The sequence below is a fragment of the Lathyrus oleraceus genome, chromosome 7, assembly GCF_024323335.1.
Source record: "Lathyrus oleraceus cultivar Zhongwan6 chromosome 7, CAAS_Psat_ZW6_1.0, whole genome shotgun sequence".
Taxonomy (NCBI): Eukaryota; Viridiplantae; Streptophyta; class Magnoliopsida; order Fabales; family Fabaceae; genus Lathyrus; species Lathyrus oleraceus.
The window spans coordinates 50,987,032-51,009,950 of record NC_066585.1 but is presented as its reverse complement, the minus strand read 5'-3'; the positions used below and the strand labels follow the sequence as shown (position 1 = coordinate 51,009,950).

The 22,919-nt window shown below is 42.6% G+C and overlaps 1 protein-coding gene across 1 annotated transcript; it reads right to left on the bottom strand.

Moving 5' to 3' along the window:
* Positions 1-20,279: 20,279 nt before the first annotated feature.
* LOC127101963 (uncharacterized) lies at positions 20,280-21,071 on the bottom strand. The gene has a single exon (XM_051039385.1). It carries the CDS (start codon positions 21,069-21,071, stop codon positions 20,280-20,282), a length of 792 nt encoding a protein of 263 aa, XP_050895342.1.
* Between the last annotated feature and the right edge of the window lie 1,848 nt (positions 21,072-22,919).

Sequence of the window (22,919 nt, the reverse complement as noted above, 5' to 3'; positions counted from 1 at the left end):
CTACAACATCTATCACACAAAAAAATCAGAAGCATTGGAGATCATTCGGCATGGAAATCTCATTGTACAAGTCAGACAACCAAATGTGTGACACAAATTGTCACACCATGTTAACACAATCATAAAACAGAAATGGAGAATGGTAAAAATGTCAAACCAAAGCCAAAATGTCCATCAATGTGTCTAGAATCAGCATGCAAAAATTCAAGGTCATTGGATTAACAACAAGCATTTCACAACAAGATAAGAAAGGCAAGGTAAAAAATGGATACATGCTCACATAACCTAGCACCAAATAAAATCCAGCCATGCATAATTTTCCAATTTATGATCATAAAAAGCTAGACAGAATAAGGAGCATTTTGCAAAAAATTGGGATTGATTTGGATGATTTTTCAATTCGATATGATTTTTCTAAATTGATGGAAAAAATAAAAATGGAAATAAGCATGGCATGTGAAAATAAGGAGGGAAAGCATAAAACATAAAATGATTTGAAAAAGGTCCCTCGCTGGGAATCGAACTCTGTGTGAGTTCAAAAGTGGCGCGCTCTAGGTGCTAAAACGCACCGTTTCATTAATGACTGGGACGCCCAGTCACCAGTCAGCGCCCGGTCAAACAACATGAGCCAATGAAACTGCTGTGTGGACGGATGCGTGGACCAATCCCAGCCAAACCCTAAGCCAGCGTGGCAAGTGAACCAGAAAGCGTTGCCAATGAACAAAACCGTGGCTAAAAGATGATCTTCATCTTCTTCCTCACTAAGCAGATGAATAGTACATGAAGTTCATGCAAATTTCCAGCAAAATTTCCAAAAATCCAAACTAATTACATCAATATGTAGGTCCTTCAATGGAGATAAAGGATCAAGCATTGGCTAAGCATGAATCAACACACACAAATAGAATCGAGCAAATGAAAGTTCATACACAAAACTTGAATCAACCCTAACTCAGTCAATAGTGCATCAAATCACACGATTCTTTCATCAGAATGACCAGGAGAACAAGATCTACAATAATACATACATGGATTTCAAAATTAAAAGGTTCGAATTATGACCTCTTGAAGAGCAGCAAGCTGAAATCGTGTGCTACAAGGCTGGTAATGGTTCCAAACTCTTCTACAATGCTTGTGGAGATGATTGATGGAAAATTGAAGCTCAAACAAGCACGAATCCAGTTGATTTTGAAATCTCCATTGAACCTTCAAGCTTCATGTATGATCAAATATGGCACGAATTGCTCTAAGTCCACGTCCAATCTTGCTCAGAAATGCTTCATGCTCATGATTCCAACAAGAGAAATGGCTTTTGTGTGAGAAAATTGCAAGTTCTTGATGAGAGAAAAATTTGGTTGATTTTGAGATCTAGATCTGAAAACTGTTGTTAATCCCAAATGCAGTTGTGATTAACCTTATATATCACTTGCTAATGATACTGAAAACATGTTTAAGCCAAAACCAATTGAGATTAACAAGTTGCAAGGTGTATGTACAAAATTGGATTTTTCACCTTATGCCCTTCATGCATGCGTGAACAGTACCAACATAAGGCCCAAAACCACTTAAAAATAACCCATGCACACTTTGGAAATGGTTTTTTAAGCATATGATCAACCAAATTGATTTTAGAAATTTTTCTTCCAAAAACTTCATGAGTGAGCACATGATCATGCAAGTGAAATTCATGCTATGTAATGAGATGTTTGGAAAGTGCATGTCATGATGAACAAAATGCAAAAAGAACCACCCAAATTGGAGCCTTGGTTCAAAAGTTATGCCCATTTGAATTCTCAAGCACACTTTGCCATGATTGGATCATATCTCCTCATCCACACATCATAAATCCATGATCTTGGACTTTTTGGAAATGGGAGAGAAAGATCTTAAACTTTCATGTTGGACAAAAATTCATTTGAAGCTTTCTTGATGATGTAAAATTGAGTTGAAGTTGGTCCAAAACCTTTCCATTTTTGGAAATTTCAAATTATAGGTCACTTTCTATTTTGGGAAATTCTTGACCTGACTTCAAATCCTTCAATGTGAGTGTTTGAAATGTCAAATGAGACTTGTTTGAACATGAATGAAGTATCTCTAATCACTTCCCACCTCCAAATCCATAGTTGACTTTGCAGTTGACTTTCATGGGCCTCAGATGACTTGGGCATGCACTGATGAATCTAAGCCTTCAACACTTGGCCAAACTGCTTCAAAATGATCCTTGATTCACATGTGCTCTCTAGAACAACCATAGGGCTTTCATCTCATGGACCATGCTCTTGCTTTCTTGCACAGTTGGATTCTCCTGATCAGTCTTGACTGATGCAATGCAACATGCTATGCAATGCTAATGACCTAAAAATGAAATGAATGTACAAATGGGAGGTGCAAATTTGAGGTGTACAGCTGCCCCTATTCAATCAACTGGGAACCTGAATGGATGAGAGCAACGACTGTCAGACCTTCAAGGTACACAGGGATTGAATACCAAAGAACCGTAGAAATTTGCACCCTGCGGGAGATGATTCAAAGAAAAGCGGGGCCATTTACCGATGGCGGCTGCACAATACTACTTCAGGAAAGCGAAACCATTTACCGATGGCTAATTTACTGGAAACTCGATATTTATCGATATCAACGTCAGCGAGACCATTTACCGATGGCTGCTGGGAAACAACATCCAAAAGAAGCAGGACCATTTACTGATGGTGGCTTCAACTGGGAAATTGATATTAAAGGGAAGCAAGACCATTTACCGATGGTGGCTTCAAAGCAACTTGATATTTACCGATATCAACGTCAGCGAGACCATTTACCGATGGCTGCTGGGAAACATATGTCACAGAAAGCGAGGCCATTTACCGATGGCGGCTAAGTTGGGCATTCGATATTTACCGATATCGAAGCAAGACGAGACCATTTACCGATGGCATCTCCAACTGGGGAGGAAAAAGATATTTGCAAACGGAACCAGAACCAGACAAGACGTTTACCGACGACTCTACTGGGGATCTTTGAACTTTATCAAAGGAAGGACACCCGACCAGACATTTACCGATGACTGGGAAGAAACTCAATGTTTACCGACATCGAAAGATGATGTTTACCGACATCAACAAAAACAACCAGACATTTACCGATGACTGGGATGAAGATACAACCAGACGTCAGCGGACGGATGGGAAAAACTCGATGTTTACCGACACCAACGGAGAGGTGACCAGACATCAACGGATGAACTGGGATCTGATACAACTAGACGTCGACGGACGAATAGGAAAAATTCAACGTTTATCGATACCAACGGAGAGGTGACCAGAAATCAACGGATGAATGGGAGAAAAACTCGATGTTTACCGACATCGAAAGATGATGCTTACCGACATCAAAAAGGGACAACCAGACATTTACCGATGACTGGGAAAGGACTCGATGTTTACCGACATCGAAAGATGATGTTTACCGACATCAACAAGGGATGACCAGACATTTACCGATGACTGGGATGAGACTCGATGTTTACCGACATCGAAGGATGATGTTTACCGACATCAAGGGAAGAACACACACGGGTGCAGACATGACACTTACCGGTATCACAGGAATAACATCTTCAATACGTCAAGGCAAGACTAAACACTTGCTGGGGATCTCATTGGGGAGAATCAAGCTTTCCTTTCACTGCGGGTGAGGAAATAAACCTCTCCGGGGAAATATCAATCCTGAATGCTGTCAGGAGCAACTGTAGCAAATGTGTCGTACAGATGTTGAACAATGATCCGCCTCTACCGGGGATATGGTATGATTAGGTTTAACACATGAATGCATATGTTTGAATTTTTCTATGGCGTAATGCTCCATATTGAATGGAAATGCTACGCGATTTGAGGATGCAATGATTACTACATGCAAGATGCAAAATGATGAAGACTCCTGCTGGGGAGCAAACGGATTGCTCTGCTGAGCACACCAATATGAATAGATTCTCCAACTCTGTGGGGAGCCGCACTGCTGGGTGTGCCTTGCTGATCTGATACTCTGGGGATGACAGAGAAACCAACTCAACTGGGAAGTCCCTGGCTGGGGAACAGCACTGCTGCTGGAGAAAGGATCCCACCGGGGACAACCCTCACTGAATCCAATCCACTTGGGGACTCTGCTAGGGAAACAACCAATGCTCACCTCTGCTGAGGATGGCGGCCAATCCACATGTAGGATAAACTCTACTGGGGATAATTTTCACCGAACCTGATCCACTTGAGGAACTCGCTGGGGAAAACCATCAACACAAACCTCTGCCGGGGAGATCTGCTAGGGGAAAGGCGTTCACAACTCTGCTGAGGATTACAGTACTTCATACCCGACTACTGAGGAATAAACTACTCACTGACACCTCCGCTGGGGATACAACAACCTTCCGACTCGGTGGGGATTAATAATCTTCAGACTAGCTGGGGAAACAATAGCCTTTGTACCTGCTGATGAGGGACACACTACCCACAGACACCTCTGCCGGGGAAGAACAGTTATAATAGCTTTCAGACTTGCTTGGGGAAACAGCCACTTCCAAGCCTGCTGGGGAAACATCCTCAATCCTGCTGAGGAATCCGTGATCTTGACTATGCTGGGTAGACAAGTCATGAACTTGCTTCATCTGCTGGGGAAGATCCCCATCCTCTCACACTACTGGACAGTGCTGACAACATCTCTGAACAAACCGTGGCTTATCTGCTTCAGCCAGGAACCAAAGTAATAACCTGCAAAACAGCAAGGCATACATGCCCCAGGGGATTGCATGGACAAAATGCACTCAAGTGTGCTCATCATTCAAAATGATTTTCAAATGTTTTATCTTTCTGCACGTTATTGTCTAGCCTTCATGTTTTTATATGCAATGTTTATCAAAAATTCGGACGTTTTTTGCAAACAAAGCAGTAAAATAAAATGAGAGCAATTTATCTGAATAACGACTTTTTATTGATTGAAAATGGGCCTGAAAAGGCAAATACATCCGGAAGCAATTCCTAGAAAGAGGTAATTGTGCACAAAAGGAAAAATCTATCCTAATGGCAATGTGAATACGGCATCCACTATTTCCCAATTCTGTTATGACTCACAGATCCTCAACTTTCTCCCCAAATTCCTTGCTTTCTGAGAAGAATGACTGGATCGATCCTATCCTTCAAGATGGTAAACGTTGAAGCGCGATGAAGTACAGATAACTCAGACTGTAGTCTTCGCTTTGATCCCTCTTTTGCCTGGATCGCCCTTTCAGGTTTTCAATCCACCGGGATACCCATTTTTGCCTAAGTCGCCCTTGCGGGTTTTCGACTTACCGGGTGTACGAGTTCTTTTCACTTTTTATCCCTAACTTTTGCCCGAACCTTTTCTTTTTTTTTTTTTTTGGTTCGCCGGGATGCCCTTTTTTGCCTGGACTCTCTTATTCTTTTTGTCCAGCGGGTCAATTTATGCGAAGTATTTTTTGACTACATCTGAGTTAACAGGGGACGGAAAATCTTCACCATCCATAGTTGTCAGCATCAAGGCTCCACCGGAGAAAACCTTTCTAACAACATATGGACCTTCATAATTAGGAGTCCACTTGCCACTGTTATCTGTACCGGGAGGGAGGATCCTCTTCAAAACTAAATCACCAGTCTGATAGCTTCGAGGACGCACTTTCTGATCAAAGGTCCTCTTCATCCTTCTCTGATACAACTGCCCATGGCACACAGCTGCTAATCGCCTCTCTTCGATAAGGCTCAACTCGTTAAACCTTGTTCGAATCCACTCAGCTTCGTCTAGCTTGACATCCAACAGGACTCTTAGAGAAGGAATCTCCACTTCAACAGGTAGGACTGCCTCCATACCATACACAAGGGAGTAAGGGGTTGCCCCGGTCGACGTACGTACTGAGGTACGGTACCCATGTAAAGCAAAAGGCAGCATCTCATGCCAATCCTTATACGTTACGACCATCTTCTGCACAATCTTCTTAATATTCTTGTTTGCCGCCTCTACAGCACCATTCATCTTTGGTCTGTAAGGAGAAGAATTGTGATGTTCAATCTTGAAATCTTTACAAAGCTCCTTCATCATCTTGTTATTGAGATTCGAACCATTATCAGTAATGATTCTCTCAGGAACCCCATAACGACAGATGATTTCCTTCTTAATGAACCGGGCAACCACTTGTTTGGTAACATTAGCATAGGAAGCTGCTTCCACCCACTTGGTGAAGTAATCAATCGCAACCAGGATGAAGCGATGCCCGTTGGAAGCAGTAGGCTCAATCTTCCCAATCATATCAATACCCCACATCGCGAACGGCCAAGGTGAATTCATGACATTCAGAGGGCTTGGTGGTACATGCACCTTATCAGCATAGATCTGACATTTATGGCACTTCCGAGCGTACTTGAAACAATCGGATTCCATAGTCATCCAGTAATAACCGGCTCTCAACAATTTCTTGGCCATTGCATGACCACCAGCATGGGTACCAAAAGATCCTTCATGCACTTCCTGCATCAACATGTCTGCTTCGTGTCTATCCACGCATCTGAGCAGCACCATGTCAAAGTTTCTCTTGTACAACACGTCATCCTGATTCAGATAAAAGCTTCCAGCTAGCCATCTCAGGGTTTTCTTGTCATTCTTTGACGCACCTTCAGGATACTCTTGACTCTTGAGGAAATTCTTGATATCATAGTACCACGGCTTCTTATCAACAACAGACTCGGCTGCAAACACATACGCAGACCTCTCGAGTCGATTCACCGCAACATGTGGTACATGATTCCACCAATGAACTTTGATCATAGAAGATAAAGTAGCTAAGGCATCAGCCATCTGATTCTCATCTCGGGGGACATGATACAACTTCACCTTTTTGAAGAAAGTCAGGATCCTTCTGGTGTAATCTCTGTAAGGAATCAAATGCGGCTGATGAGTATTCCAATCTCCATTGACCTGGTTAATCACTAGAGCGGAATCTCCATAAATGTCCAGAGTTTTGATTCTTAGATCGATGGCTTCTTCAATCCCCATGATACAAGCCTCATACTCAGCCTCGTTATTGGTCACGTCAAAAGTCAGTCTGGCAGAAAAAGGTATATGAGCCCCTTTAGGATTAATCAGTACTGCCCCAACACCGTTGCCATTCATATTCACAGCCCCATTAAACATCAGTGTCCACTTGTCATCAGGATCCGGTCCTTCCTCGACAAGAGGCTCTTCACAATCTTTCATCTTCAGATACATGATGTCTTCATCAGGGAATTCAAACATCATCGGTTGATAATCATCAATCGGTTGCTCGGCAAGGTAATCTGACAGAATACTACCTTTAATGGCCTTCTGTGACGTGTACTGGATATCATATTCTGTTAAGATCATCTGCCAACGAGCAACACGCCCGGTGAGAGCCGGCTTCTCAAAGATGTATTTCACTGGATCCATCTTAGAAATCAACAAGGTAGTATGGTTCAACATATACTGCCTCAGTCGGCGAGCAGCCCAGGCCAAAGCACAACAAGTTTTCTCAAGCTGTGAATATTTTATTTCACAGTCGGTAAACTTTTTGCTAAGGTAGTATATGGCATGCTCTTTTCGACCAGACTCGTCATGTCCCAATACACACCCCATCGAATTCTCAGTCACTGACAGGTACATTATCAGAGGTCTCCCAGGAACTGGAGGTATGAGGATTGGAGGTTTCTGTAAATACTCTTTTATCTTGTCAAAAGCGTTATGACAGTCATCATTCCACCTGATTGCTTGATTCTTTCTTAGCAACTTGAATATCGGTTCACACGTGGCAGTTAAGTGAGATACAAACCGTGCAATGTAGTTCAATCTCCCTAAAAACCCACGAACCTGCTTTTCTGTTTTCGGTTCAGGCATTTCTTGAATAGCTTTGACTTTTGCTGGATCAACCTCAATCCCTTTCTCACTGACAATGAAACCCAACAGCTTACCGGATCTCACCCCAAACGTACACTTGTTCGGATTCAGCCTCAGTTTGAATTTTCTCAGCCGTTCAAACAACTTCTGCAAATTCACCAGGTGCTCCTCTTCTGTCTACGACTTCGCAATCATATCATCCACGTACACTTCAATTTCTTTGTGCATCATGTCATGAAAGAGAGTCGTCATAGCCCTCTGATAGGTAGCACCGGCATTCTTCAGCCCAAATGGCATCACCTTATAGCAGAACGTGCCCCAAGGTGTAATGAATGTCGTCTTTTCCATGTCCTCTGGCGCCATCTTGATCTGATTATAACCAGAGAAACCGTCCATGAAAGAGAAAACCGAGGATTGAGCAGTATTATCAACCAATACATCAATGTGAGGTAATGGGAAGTCGTCTTTGGGACTTGCTCTGTTTAAATCCTGGTAATCGACACACATCCTGACTTTGCCATCCTTCTTCGGCACGGGAACGATGTTGGCCACCCACGGGGGATAATTGGTCACTGCCAGAAAACCCGCATCCAACTGCTTCTGAACCTCTTCCTTGATCTTGACAGCCATATCAGGACTAGTTCTACGAAGCTTCTTCTTGACTGAAGGACAATCTTCTCTGAGAGGTAGCCTATGCATCACAATATCCATATCCAACCCAGGCATATCTTGATACGACCAGGCGAATATCTCCACATATTCTCTCAGCATTTCAATCAGCCTTCTCTTGACACCTTCCTTCAAAGCAGCCCCGATCTTGATCTCTCTTTTGGCGTCCTCAGTACCCAAGTTAATAATCTCCAACTCCTCCTGATGAGGTTGGATGACCCTTTCCTCCTGCTTCAATAATCTGACCAGTTCTTTAGGGAGTTCACAATCTTCCTCACTCTCCTCTTCAGCTTGGTAGATGGGATTATTGAAATCATACTGAGCCATAACAGAACTGTTTATAGTGGAGTCCGTGAGATCAATTATGCATGTTTAATGCTTTATTTTAGAAAAAAGAGTTCAAGAAAGCCACAAAAACAAAAAACATTGCCATTTTTATTGTTTCGAAAAATGAAAAACAAAAACAAAAAGACAGGGATCACAAAATTGTTTGCAAAACGTCCTTTATTAATGATATCATTGAAAAACATGATGAGGCCCTAAATGAACCACTGCGCCTTGGGCAGAACATAGGATTTTGTGCAAAATGAAAAACAAAAGAAAATTACTCTGTTTGAAGAGTAACTTGGACCACTTCTTCGGTTGTCCAGTTGTTGATCGTCTCCCCTGGTGCACACGGTCGAACCCAGTTGTCCACATCGTAGTCACTGTCACAATCTTCACCACCGGTTGCAAAGACGTCTCCATGATTCATCAGCCCAGCGCTGGTGAAGGTACTCGGCCCTTTTTGCTCACTCTGCTCTGCTTGCAGAGGTTGATAACCAATATCGAACTTGTCTTCTTTAACGGGCAGGTCAACCATCTTGCCCCAGCCTTCTGCATTGCCCGAGTTGACAACCTCCATAGCCTGCTTGTAGGATGCAATTGAGGCACTTGGCTTCTTCTGTTCAGCGAAAGCCACCTTCTCAAGAGCAACAATCTCAAACGCTTGGCATAGAGTTTCATGGATCTCGCCATCCACCTCTACATACTTGAAAGAGGATAAATGACTCACCAGAATTTCCTCCTCGCCGCACACAGTTACGATCTGACCGTTTCATACATACTTCAGCTTTTGATGGAGAGTTGACGACACTGCTCCAGCCCCATGTATCCAGGGACGCCCCAATAAGCAATTATATGATGGCTGGATATCCATCACATAGAAGACAATACTGAACACCTCCGGGCCAATCTTCACGGGCAATGTGACTTCACCAAAAACAGACCTTTTGGATCCATCAAATGCACGAACAATGAGATCGCTTAGAGTGAGGACAACCCCTTCAACATCTATCTCGCTCAAAGTCTTCTTGGGCAGCACATTCAAAGACGAGCCAATATCCACCAACACATGTGACAATACTGCGCCTTTGCACTCCAAGGTGATATGCAGGGCTTTGTTATGGTTACGACCTTCCGCCGTCAGATCCAAGTCTGTGAACCCCAAACCGTGCCTTGTGCTCACATTAGCAATGACCCCCTCCAATTGGTTGACAGAAATCTCCTGAGGCACGTAAGCCAGATTCAACATTTTCAGCAAGGCATTACGGTGTGCCTCAGAGCACAACAACAGGGACAGAATAGAGATTTTGGATGGAGTTTGATTCAGCTGATCTACAATCTTGTAGTCACTCTTCTTAATAATCTTCATGAACTCCTCCACGTCCTTCTCAAACGAACCCTCAGGCGCCTCCTTCTGAACAGGTTCTTCCTCAACCACAACTTGTTTCCCCTTTGCTTTGGCGAGAGCCTCAGCATTATTGTCCCTCAAAGGCTGCGGTGCAAACAGTCGACCACTCCTCGTGAAACCTCCTGGACCTCCCACATTGTCCACAACTGGACCAACAATCACAGGAGCTCTACTCGGCAAACCAATTGTCACGGGAGACTGATTCACTGGCCTGATCTGATTTTTTGACCTTCGGTTGTTGCGGTAAGCATTATCATACTTCCACGGCACGGCCCTACTATTCTCACCAGCCCTTCTACCCGAAGCAACAATAGTAGTGGGAGCACTGACAGTTACTAGAGCAGATATAGTAACAGGAGTACCAACGGTTGCTGGTGCATTAACAGTTCTCTGGCCACGTCCAGAACCTTCATACGGTTTGAAATAAATGGTGACAGTTGACACCACCCCACGATCTTTCACGGCCCTAGCAAACTGCAAACAACCCTCATCAATCAAACCCTGTATACCATCCTTCAACTGCATACAACCATTCTCAGAGTCTTCACAATCTGAACAACCCTCATAACAGCCTGGGAACACTCCCCCATCTAGCAGACGCTCTTTCACCACAAACAGCGACGTCTGGACATCTTCAACATCAACTACCAGGTCCAAGGCCTCCTCACCTTCCACATTATTCACCCTATGCGTACCATGCTGAGGCATAGGATTGTTCACAACATTAGGCACAGGAGCAAAATTGATTGTTTTGGCGTCAATTAAGTCCTGGACCTTATGATGAAAAGCCCGACAGTTCTCAATATGGTTCCCCGGTGCACCAGAGTGGAAGTCACAACGAACGTTGGCATCATACCCAGCAGGTATCTTTGTCAACGGAGCCATTGTATGCAATTCAACAAACCCCAATCTGAGCAATTCGGGCAGCAACTCAGCATATGTCATCGGCAACGGGTCGAATCGACGATCCGGCATTCTCTGTCTCGGCTGAAATGGATGTTGTTGTTGTTGTTGTGGTGGTGGTGGTGCTCTTTGTTGTTGCTGTTGTCGTGGTTGAGGTGCTGGGATAGTTACTGCAGCAACCTGACGGTAATGTCCACTATTCACATTTCTTTTGTATTGCACAACATTTGTCTCTCCTTCTCTTCTGCGAGGTGCCCCAGAAAATGGCTTCTTTGAAGACGAAGAACCAGCGTCTTGAATCTTTCCGGCTTTAATAAGGCTCTCTGTCCTTTCTCCACAAATCACCACATCAGAAAAGCTACCAAACGGGCAACTTCCCATCCGGTCCATAAATACTCCTTGTAAAGTCCCAATGAACATATCGGTCAACTCCTTCTCCAGCATCGGAGGTTGCACCCTTGTAGCTAATTCACGCCATCTCTGGGCGTACTCTTTGAAACTCTCTCCGGATTTTTGGCATAAGCTCTGTAACTGAGTCCGGCTTGGAGCCATATCCATATTATGCTTGTATTGCCTCAAAAAGGCCTCACCCAGATCTCTCCAACTTCTGATGGACTCCCTCTTCAGCTCCATGTACCAATCCAAGGAAGCTCCAGACAAGTTATCCTGGAAAAAGTACATCCACATCTTCTCGTCATCTGTGTAGGCAGAGATCTTTCTGTAGTAGGCCTGCACATGAGTGCGAGGACAAGAGGTACCGTTGTATTTGTCAAAGGAAGGCGCTTTGAACTTATAAGGAATTCTCAATCCTTCCACCAACCCCATATTTGTAACATCAAACCCCAAAGAGTTCTGACACTCCATGGCTCTGATCTTCTCAGCTAGGGCATCAACCCTCCTATCCCTTTCGTCAGTTCTTCCCACAACTTCATCATCCTCACTGAGGAGAGTAAACATATCCTCCTGCCTATCAACCAATGGAGCAGGATTACGGACTGGAGCACGAGTCACTCTGGCATTAACTGTCTCTGGAGCAATAGGTTGACCGTTGATTCTGATTCCCCTCAATTCATCACCCACGGCATAGTTGTTGATGGGAACAGCAGCAGTAGCAGGGTCATTGATTGGGCCTCCCTCTAGCAAAGCATGATTGACCGGTGGAATTGCAGCTTCTTGTCTCTGGACTAGGGCTCGAAGTTCTTCTTGACCTTGCGCAACCCCTTGCATCATATGCATGAACTGGGCCATGTTAGCCCTCATCTCTGCTAACTCAGCTTGCACTTGATCCATATTCCTCTGTTGACTCAACCTCGTAGAGTAGCTGTGCGGACGTGGATCATCAATCCTGCCTGAAACAGGAACCAGAATGAGAAGTCTCGTTCAAGAACACCTGTAATGCAAAATGATATGTGTATGATGCTAATGATGCGTATGATGCACATGATATGTTCATTCCTCAGGCATTCAAAAGCCTAATTCATCTTTCAAAAGATGGCAACCTGCAACAATGAACAACACAGAAGCAGATTACACAGGATAAAAAGCACAAGGTGAAACATCAACAACCTCATCTATAGATGTGAGCACAAGGATCATACAACATAATTCGAGCGAAGATCCAAATGATCAGAGTACAACAATGAATCCCATCCAACAAGCCTGGAGGTGCTTCTCAACATAAACAACAGACACAAGCTAAGACAAATGTCCTCAAGGAATGAGAGTCTTCAGATACTGGCACTGGTCTATCAACAGGTCACATTCTGAACACTCAGGCAGAGGCGTGAGCTTCTCCTTCAGTTGTCTTCTGAGCTCCACAACTTCTCCTCCAAACTGGCTCTCTGATGCATGTCTCAAGGCTACCTCCTTCTTCAATTGGATGTCTTTGTCCCTAAGTTGCTTTTCCAAGTCTCGTATCTTCTTCTGATAAGTAGCTTCAGCTTTCTGCAACCTCAAACACTCATGGTGTTCTTCATCTAACAATGTCTCTATCTCCTCATAGGACCTCTTCTTGCTCTTCAATCTGCTAGCATCTTCACCCTGCATGCCTTTGAGTTGATGATCCAAGTTCAACTTGTTAGCTTTGGCTTTGTAAAGCTCCATCTGGATATCTTGTTCCTTCTCTTTCAACCGACGATTCTCCATCAAGGCTTGCTTGTAGTGCTCAGCAGGCACACTCTCAGAAAGGATCAGAGGTGGCTGCTCTTGCAACGACTCCATCCTATCATAGGGTAACAACAAAGTCTCCACTCTCTTCTTGACCCACTCAAAGTAATCAAGCATAGCAATGGCAAACTTCTTCCCTAACACAACTCCATCCTTGACACCAATGGTCTTCCAAGCTCTTCCTACTTGCTCCAATCTAGCAGGGTCAATCCGCTTCTCAAAATACACACTTTCAGCTATCTCAGCATCTAGTGGTCTTCCATTCATCACAAACCCCAACTGGCGAAGAGAAAGAACCGGGTTGTAATTGATGCAACCCTTAATCCCTATGAGTGGCACATTACGAAACTCTCCACAACTCATGATGACATTACGCACATTCAACCTGTAAGCTTGCCACCTGATATCATAGGAAGTGAGAGACATAATCCTCTGAGTCCACTTATGAGTGTTCTGAGTATCCATAAAAGGTCCACTGGTTGGCAGAAGAGACAAGAACCATCTGAGTAGCAACGAGAGACAGCACCTGATAGCTCCACCCTTAACATGCCTGCTGTGAATAGCATAGTAAGTGTCAGCTAACAAAGTAGGAACTGGATTTCCTCCAAGGAAAATAGTGATAGCAGCGAAATTCACAAAATTAGGCATACTCGGAAACAGCACCACTCCATAGATCATAGTGGCCAACTAAGCATGAAAAGCTTCCCAATTTCCTTTCTTTGCTTCTTCTTTAGCCATCCTCACTAAGTACTTCAAAGGCAACCCCACCACATCACCACTTGACTTCCAATTGTCACTCACTTCCTTGATACTCAAATGAAGAGCTCTGGCAATGACTCTGAAATCAACCTTCTTTGGCACATCTAAGAAGGGACCTGATATCTGATCGGGACATTCATCAGGATGGAGTACTCTTCAAGAGTGGGCGCTAACTGATAATCCTGGAAGGTGAAACAACGGAGCTCTGGGTCATAGAACTGTAGAAGAGTCTGCAACGGTACTGGATCTACTGGATCTACCACCATCTTCAACAGTGTCAACAAATCCCCATACTGATCAACAAACACCTTCTGATTACCGCCGGTCACAAAGTTGCTCAACTCTATCAAAGACGTCAATGGCTCACGGTGAAAACTGTAGGTGCAAGTCTTCCTCTTCATCTCTGGAACAGTTGCCATCTCTCACAGTGAATAGACTCCTGAATGAACCTGAGAAATGATATGCATGAGGAGATTAGCTTTTTTTTTTTATTGCATTATTTTTTGAAAATAAATATGCTATGATGCAAATGATGCAAACACGACTGGTTGGCTGTGTATTTCGGAGCACAGGTTCAAAGCTTCGGCTTGAATTCGGAACCACAAAGTCATCTGAGACCCAAAGTCATCTGAAACCCATATATCTCTGAACCAAGTCACCAACAGGAGCCAAGAGTCACCAACAGATCAATAGTCACCAACAAGTCACCAACGGTACCTGTAATGATTCATTCCCTCCCCACTCACGGGTGTAATCTAGGCCAGGGTAAGGTTAAGAGAAACGCAGGATAAACAACCCTTTCATAGAATATCATCATGTACACACCCGATGTATGCACCGATAACATCCCATCAGAATCTGAACTGCTCGTGATATCATGTTCCGCTAAGTGGCGCAATACCACCCACTTCCCAAGAATCACTCTATTCCTAAGTGTCCTAGAGTTCACTCATAGCCTGGGTATTGGACCTTTTACCTCTTGTAACTCCCACCCCACAGAGAGACAAACACACAACCAGCACAGATGAAAATATGATGCATGCAAACATAAATGCAAACATAAATGCAACATAAATGCAAACATAAACACATAAATGCAATAAATGAAACAGTAAAAGCAACCAAACCCTATTCTAAAGAGCGCTAGGAGTGACTCGCTTAGGGAAGGTGGACCAGCAAGAGTTCAACTTCTCGGGATCCCCCAGCAGAGTCGCCAGCTGTCGCATTACGCGAAAAACCGGCAGGAAAACGAAACAACAGAGCCGCCACCGTGCGTTATTTATCCCAAAGGAGGGAAAGGAAACGCTCGAAGTAAACCTGGAAAAGACATGGTCTCGCGACCAGAGAAAGATGGGATCGGGAATCGGTTATGCGAAGGGAAGGTATTAGCACCCCTACGCATCCGTCGTACTCGACGGGATCCACACTCAAAAAGAATAGAAGAAAGGTTGCTGAAACTGCTCACAAACTGCACAAGGCTGGAAGGAAACACAGAAAGACGGAAGAAACGGGACTCGAAAGGATATCGCATCCTGGGCCTACGTAGTCTGTCAAGCACAGACATCAGAGTCGATGTAGTTCGGGACAGGGGAGACGTGCTCGCTAGGATGTCGCATCCTATGCATACGTATCTTCTCTGACCGGAGAAGAATCAGAGCACTCGTAGCTCGGCTAACGCACGCCAAACAAAACACAGACAGGAAACCGACTGCCAATCGCTGGACTTACGTCAGACTCCACACAAACAAGCAAACCTGGAAACCGAATGCCAATCGCTGGACTTACATCAGACTCCGAACCAACAAACACACACAGGAAACCAACTGCCAATCGCTGGGCTTACGTCAGACTCCGAACAAAGAAGCAAACACAGGCAACCAACTGCCAATCGCTGGACTTACGTCAGACTCCAAACACACACAAAGGGGTTGAAAAAGAAAAGGGCGCCCGGAGAGATCAGCTTATCTCCTGCCTACGTACCTCATCTGGTATGAGGATCAGGGCGACGTAGTTCCCCTCAACGGGGAAAGAACTTCTAACCTAACCAGAGACAAAGGGAGATAACAAGCTACTAGGGAGACTACGACTCGAGCCTAGAAGTTGTCATGCATACGATCCCTATATTGAGGTTTCTATCCTAACTTGCACAGGAAGCAAGCTATGCTAAACAGCACAGTCAAACAAATACAAGCACAATAAAGCAAGCACACACACTATATGCAAACAATTGGGCTCATACAAGGTTAGGCTGCAGAAACAAGCCAACTGGAATGGGGTGTTTTTAGCTCTTAACCCTAACATTGAGAGTTAGGGTGAAGCAGATGAAATGGGAAGTGAGGGTAAGACCTCACAACTCTTATCCCTGGCCTGGGAGAGCTTGACTCAAATAGAAAGTGTGGGAGTTCAGAATGTAGGAACTCTTCTCCACAGATGACTGACACAACAGGATCTTGGGTTCTTATTCACAATGCATCAACACATGGTGTGAGCAAAGTGAATGACACAACGGAATAGCAGGGGATGGATTGCACATCCCTTTTATCTGCCAATTGCCTCCTAAGAGGTCTTTACCTGCTTGGCACAAAATTAAACATCCACAAACATTGCCTCTTAAGGAGGGCTTCAGACAGGTGCCTACCAATAACAGTAGGTCTTCCAGACTACATGAAGATCAAGAGATTATACCTCAGTGGTAAGCAAACCACAAGCAATGCAAAGCAAGTTCAAATGAACTTAAAGCAACTTAGGTACCTGTGGAAACAGCTAAACCAATCAGTACACTCAGATAAACAGACAACAGTCAATAAGCAACAGACAATCCCAATGTACAAAATGTGTAAGCCATAAGACAAACTCAAATGAGTTAGCATCAACCTACAAAACACACAAATGTTAGCAATCAATTGCAAACATCAATATTCATATGATGAAGCATCATCAACCATGGCACTTGGATGCTTAAACCTGAAATCAAAGCTCACATGTAAGCAACAAACCACTAGGTCAAAGCCTAGGGTCAAAGATGAAGAAAAAATTCAAAACAGGAGCTGAAATTCAACACATTGCAACTTCAAACACATATTGACATATCCTAAAAAGGCTCACATCAAAATCATTAAGCAAAAGCATTTCATGATCAAGTGAAGTCAAAGGCAATTTCAAAGTTCATATATGATCATCATGAATGAAAAATTCAAATCAAAACAGAAATGATTCAAATAAATCTGGAAAAATTCATGAGCAATCAAGACATCCATAACATCTATCTCACAAAAAAATCAGAAGCATTGGAGATCATTTGGCATGGAAATCTCATTGTACAAGTCAGACAACCAAATGTGTGACACAAATTGTCACACCATGTTAACACAATCATAAAACAGAAATGGAGAATGGGAAAAATGTCAAACCAAAGCCAAAATGTCCATCAATGTGTCTAGAATCAGCATGCAAAAATTCAAGGTCATTGGATTAACAACAAGCATTTAACAACAAGATAAGCAAGGCAAGGTCAAAAATGGATACATGCTCACATAACCTAGCACTAAATAAAATCCAGCCATGCATAATTTTCCAATTTATGATCACAAAAACTAGACAGAATAAGGAGCATTTTGCAATAAATTGGGATTAATTTGGATGATTTTTCAATTAGATATGATTTTTCTAAATTGATGGAAAAAATAAAAATGGAAATAAGCATGGCATGTGAAAATAAGGAGGTAAAGCATAAAACATAAAATGATTTGAAAAAGGTCCCTCGCTGGGAATCGAACTCTGTGTGAGTTCAAAAGTGGCGCGCTCTAGGTGCTAAAACGCACTGTTTCATTAATGACTGGGACGCCCAGTCACCAGTCAGCGCCCGGTCAAACAACATGAGCCAATGAAACTGCTGTGTGGACGGATGCGTGGACCAATCCCAGCCAAACCCTAAGCTAGCGTGGCAAGTGAACTAGAAAGCGTTGCCAATGAACAAAACCGTGGCTAAAAGATGATCTTCATCTTCTTTCTCACGAAGCAGATGAACAGTACATGAAGTTCATGCAAATTTCCAGCAAAATTTCCAAAAATCCAAACTAATTACATCAATATGTAGGTCCTTCAATGGAGATAAAGGATCAAGCATTGGCTAAGCATGAATCAACACATACAAATAGAATCGAGCAAATGAAAGTTCATACACAAAACTTGAATCAACCCTAACTCAGTCAATAGTGCATCAAATCACACGATTCTTTCATCAGAATGACCAGGAGAACAAGATCTACAATAATACATACATGGATTTCAAAATTAAAAGGTTCGAATTATGACCTCTTGAAGAGCAGCAAGCTGAAATCGTGTGCTACAAGGCTGGTAATGGTTCCAAACTCTTCTACAATGCTTGTGGAGATGATTGATGGAAAAATTGAAGCTCAAACAAGCACGAATCCATTTGATTTTGAAATCTCCATTGAACCTTCAAGCTTCATGTATGATCAAATATGGCACGAATTGCTCTAAGTCCACGTCCAATCTTGCTCAGAAATGCTTCATGATCATGATTCCAACAAGAGAAATGGCTTTTGTGTGAGAAAATTGCAAGTTCTTGATGAGAGAAAAATTTGGTTGATTTTGAGATCTAGATCTGAAAACTGTTGTTAATCCCAAATGCGGTTGTGATTAACCTTATATATCACTTGCTAATGATACTGAAAACATGTTTAAGCCAAAACCAATTGAGATTAACAAGTTGCAAGGTGTATGTACAAAATTGGATTTTCACCTTATGCCCTTCATGCATGCGTGAACAGTACCAACATAAGGCCTAAAACCACTTAAAAATAACCCATGCACACTTTGGAAATGGTTTTTTAAGCATATGATCAACCAAATTGATTTTAGAAATTTTTCTTCCAAAAACTTCATGAGTGAGCACATGATCATGCAAGTGAAATTCATGCTATGTAATGAGATGTTTGGAAAGTGCATGTCATGATGAAAAAAATGCAAAAAGAACCACCCAAATTGGAGTCTTGGTTCAAAAGTTATGCCCATTTGAATTCTCAAGCACACTTTGCCATGATTGGATCATATCTCCTCATCCACACATCATAAATCCATGATCTTAGACTTTTTGGAAATGGGAGAGAAAGATCTTCAACTTTCATGTTGGACAAAAATTCATTTGAAGCTTTCTTGATGATGTAAAGTTTAGTTGAAGTTGGTCCAAAACCTTTCCATTTTTGGAAATTTCAAATTATAGGTCACTTTCTATTTTGGGAAATTCTTGACCTGACTTCAAATCCTTCAATGTGAGTGTTTGAAATGTCAAATGAGACTTGTTTGAACATGAATGAAGTATCTCTAATCACTTCCCACCTCCAAATCCACAGTTGACTTTCAAGTTGACTTTTATGGGCCTCAGATGACTTGGGCATGCACTGATGAATCTAAGCCTTCAACACTTGGCCAAACTGCTTCAAAATGATCCTTGATTCACATGTGCTCTCTAGAACAACCATAGGGCTTTCATCTCATGGACCATGCTCTTGCTTTCTTGCACAGTTGGATTCTCCTGATCAGTCTTGACTGATGCAATGCAACATGCTATGCAATGCTAATGACCTAAAAATGAAATGAATGTACAAATGGGAGGTGCAAATTTGAGGTGTAGATTCCTCTCGAGTTTCCATTTAAACTCATTCTTTTCATTAGTGACCAGGTGTAGATTCTTCAACAACTCTTCATTTTCCTTTGTAAGTTTCTCTAAAGAAGCTCAGAGTCCTTCTGCCTCCTCGATTGGGACATGAGTAGGTTTAGGCTCAGGAAGAGGACCATACGTCTCTATTTTGAAAGGCATCTTGATTGATCTTACTCTTTCTTTTATCCATTGAAAGTATGGATCTTTGGTGATACAATTCTTCTTTCCTAGGTCAACCTTACCTTTCCTGTTGACCTTTTCCCATGCCTTCTTGATCCTTGTAAACAAAGTCGGATTCTCAACTCCTAGGTCATGCAGCAAATAGGCTTCCAAAAACTTCTCCTCAGGAGGTCCCTCCATTGGGTACCCAAGTTGTCTCATGGATAAGATTGGATTAGCATTAATACAACCTCGAGTAGCAATGAGTGGTATGTTAGGGAAGTCCCCACAATTGGATATGATTTATGTACCATCATACTCCCTAGAGTACCAGGAAATATCGTTGGATAGGAGTGATCCCAACCTATGGGGCCAACTAGCATCCTTCTGATCCACAAAGGCACCTCTATTTGGAAGATGGGTTTGCAACCATGTGTACAATAGAGGGGCACAACAAGAAACCATTCCCCCCTTCTTTGCACTTCTCCAATTCAGATAATATAACACATCAGCAAGAAGGGTAGGCACTGGATTCTTCGTGAGGAAGATGCAAATGGCAGTCATGTCTACAAAATCATCAAAGTTTGGGAACAAAACGATTCCATAAATAGCCAAGGCAATATTAGCGTAGCAAGCCTCCCAACTTTGGGCCTCCAACAGGGTGTAAGCTCTCTCTATAAGAAAATTGAGTGGAAACCCTTTGGTATTTCCTTTCACTCCCAGGTTTGCAGTAACCTCCTTCTTATGCATGTGAAGGGCAGCAACTATAACTTCATGTTCCAAGATCCCTTCGACACCCATAAATGGAAGTTTGTTTTCTATGGGAATACCAACAAGATGTTCAAATTCCTCCAACATTGGTGCTATTTGAAAATCCTGGAAGGTGAAACATCTCATTGGTGAATCATAGAACTGGGCCAAGGTCAAAAGCCCCAGTGGGTCTGCTTCTTTGTTCAAGAGACTGAGCAGATTGCCATAATCCTTCCTAAAGTTGATCTTGTAGACTGGATGGAGCTGAAAACCCAATTCTTGTAGAACGTCTAATTTAGGATCTTTGAACTTGTATGAGTACGTGCTTCTCTTGTTCGATCCCATACTCTCTAAATGCTTATAACACTGATCCTCTAGTTCCCTAGAAACAAAATGCAAATGTTATGTTTTAATTATGTGATGAACGTGCATGGTTTTAGAGTTACAGGTAACATCAAACTCAGGTTGGGAAGAGTAACAGGAAAAAAACGGGTATCTCTGATTATAGGCACTCCATGGTTAGGCTCTATGGTTGATAGGTTCCCATAGTCATGGATCCTTCTTGAGAATATTAGTGTCATGACGAAGGCTCGTCGGACAATAATACCCTCAAAATGATCTCTTCTAGGTGAGGTATTCATATTGTCCCAATGAGGAAGGCTCCTCGTGGGTCAAAACTACATAACCATCGATTCCAAGGTTCTAAAAAGGCCCCTAGAGTCACTGATCCCACATGAAAACGTTATCGCCATAACGAAGGCTCGTATGAGAATAACATCTCCAAGAGAATCTACTCTAGGCTGGTTCTTCGTATTGTCCCAATGAGAAAGGCTCCTCGTGGGACAATACTACACAACCACCATCTTAATCCTATGTTTTTTCTCAGACTCGGGTAGAAAGCCTATCTCACAATGCACGAATAATCAGATATCCCCACAAATGCGAATGAGAACCAATAAACAGATCACAGATAACAATACAATAAGATATCAACAAAAAGAAGATAGAAAAATAAATCAAACAAAGCTAACACTAAACACAAATAAAACTAAGTTAGGCCCGACTCTCTCCAGCTTGGAGTTATTTTCTCCAGCAGAGTCGCCAGCTGTCGTATCTCGAAAAAATGCGATCCTTCACGAAGCGCTTGCACGCTCGCGGAAAAGATGTTCGAACAGAGTCGCCACCAAATTTTATTTATTTCAATGAAGGAAAGGGAAAATATCGATAAAACCCACAAAAAACAACAAAAAGAAAATGGTCATCGCAACCAAATTCGAGTTCGGGAGTCGGTTATGCAAGGGGAAGGTATTAGCACCCCTCACATCTGTTGTACTCAACGGGAATCACTTAGTTAAATCTATGATGGAGTGTTAGCTAATGTTAATTGTTATCTTCTATTTACTGAGCGAGAAAAAGAAAGAAAGGAAAGACTTATGGTTTTTTAATATTAATGTGCCTGACAAGATTTCGCAATCCTGCTCCTACGTATCTTCAAGTGCTATGAAGAACTCAAGGCATACGTAGTTCTACCCAAAGAGAACTATTGGATGGATTACTTTTAAAGAGATTGATGCTTGAATCACATTTGAGCGATTAAACCTTTACTTGCTTGCTGCTCGCTCTTGGAGGCTAAAGTCTTTGTTTGTTTCGCATCAAAATGGATGTTGCATACTCTTTTCTAAAAATGTTTTCGAAGTTGCGCAAGGGCGGAAAACAGATTTGATTGGTTGAGTGTTTTGTTGGATGACGATTACTCGAATGGTCGAGTAAGGCTACTCGTATGCAAGTACTCGAGAAGAGGAATAGAAGGCTCCAGACCATCTCCATTTTCATCCTTAATTTGCAAAAAATATTTAAATAAGCTTAAAGTGTTTAGACGGACGATAAATACTTGAATGTCCGAGTAAGGCTACTCGTATCCAAGTGATCAGGGAAGGGAATGGAAGGCTCCAGACCACCTCCTTTTTCGTCCAAGTTTATTACGAAAATGAGTTTGACTTAAAGTTTGATTATGAAAATAGTTTGGATGTGGCGGGGTTTAGATGTTTTTAATAGATGACAATTGCTCAAATGGCTGAGTAAGGCTACTCGTATCCAAGTAATTGAGGAGAGGAATCAAAGGCTCGAGACCATCTCCCTTTTCATCCTTTTTGGAACTGGATTTAAGTATGATTAGGTATTTTGGATTTGATT

Excerpts from the sequence above, each read along its gene's own strand:
- LOC127101963 (XM_051039385.1), bottom strand. The coding sequence starts at position 21,071 with ATGGGATCGAACAAGAGAAGCACGTACTCATACAAGTTCAAAGATCCT.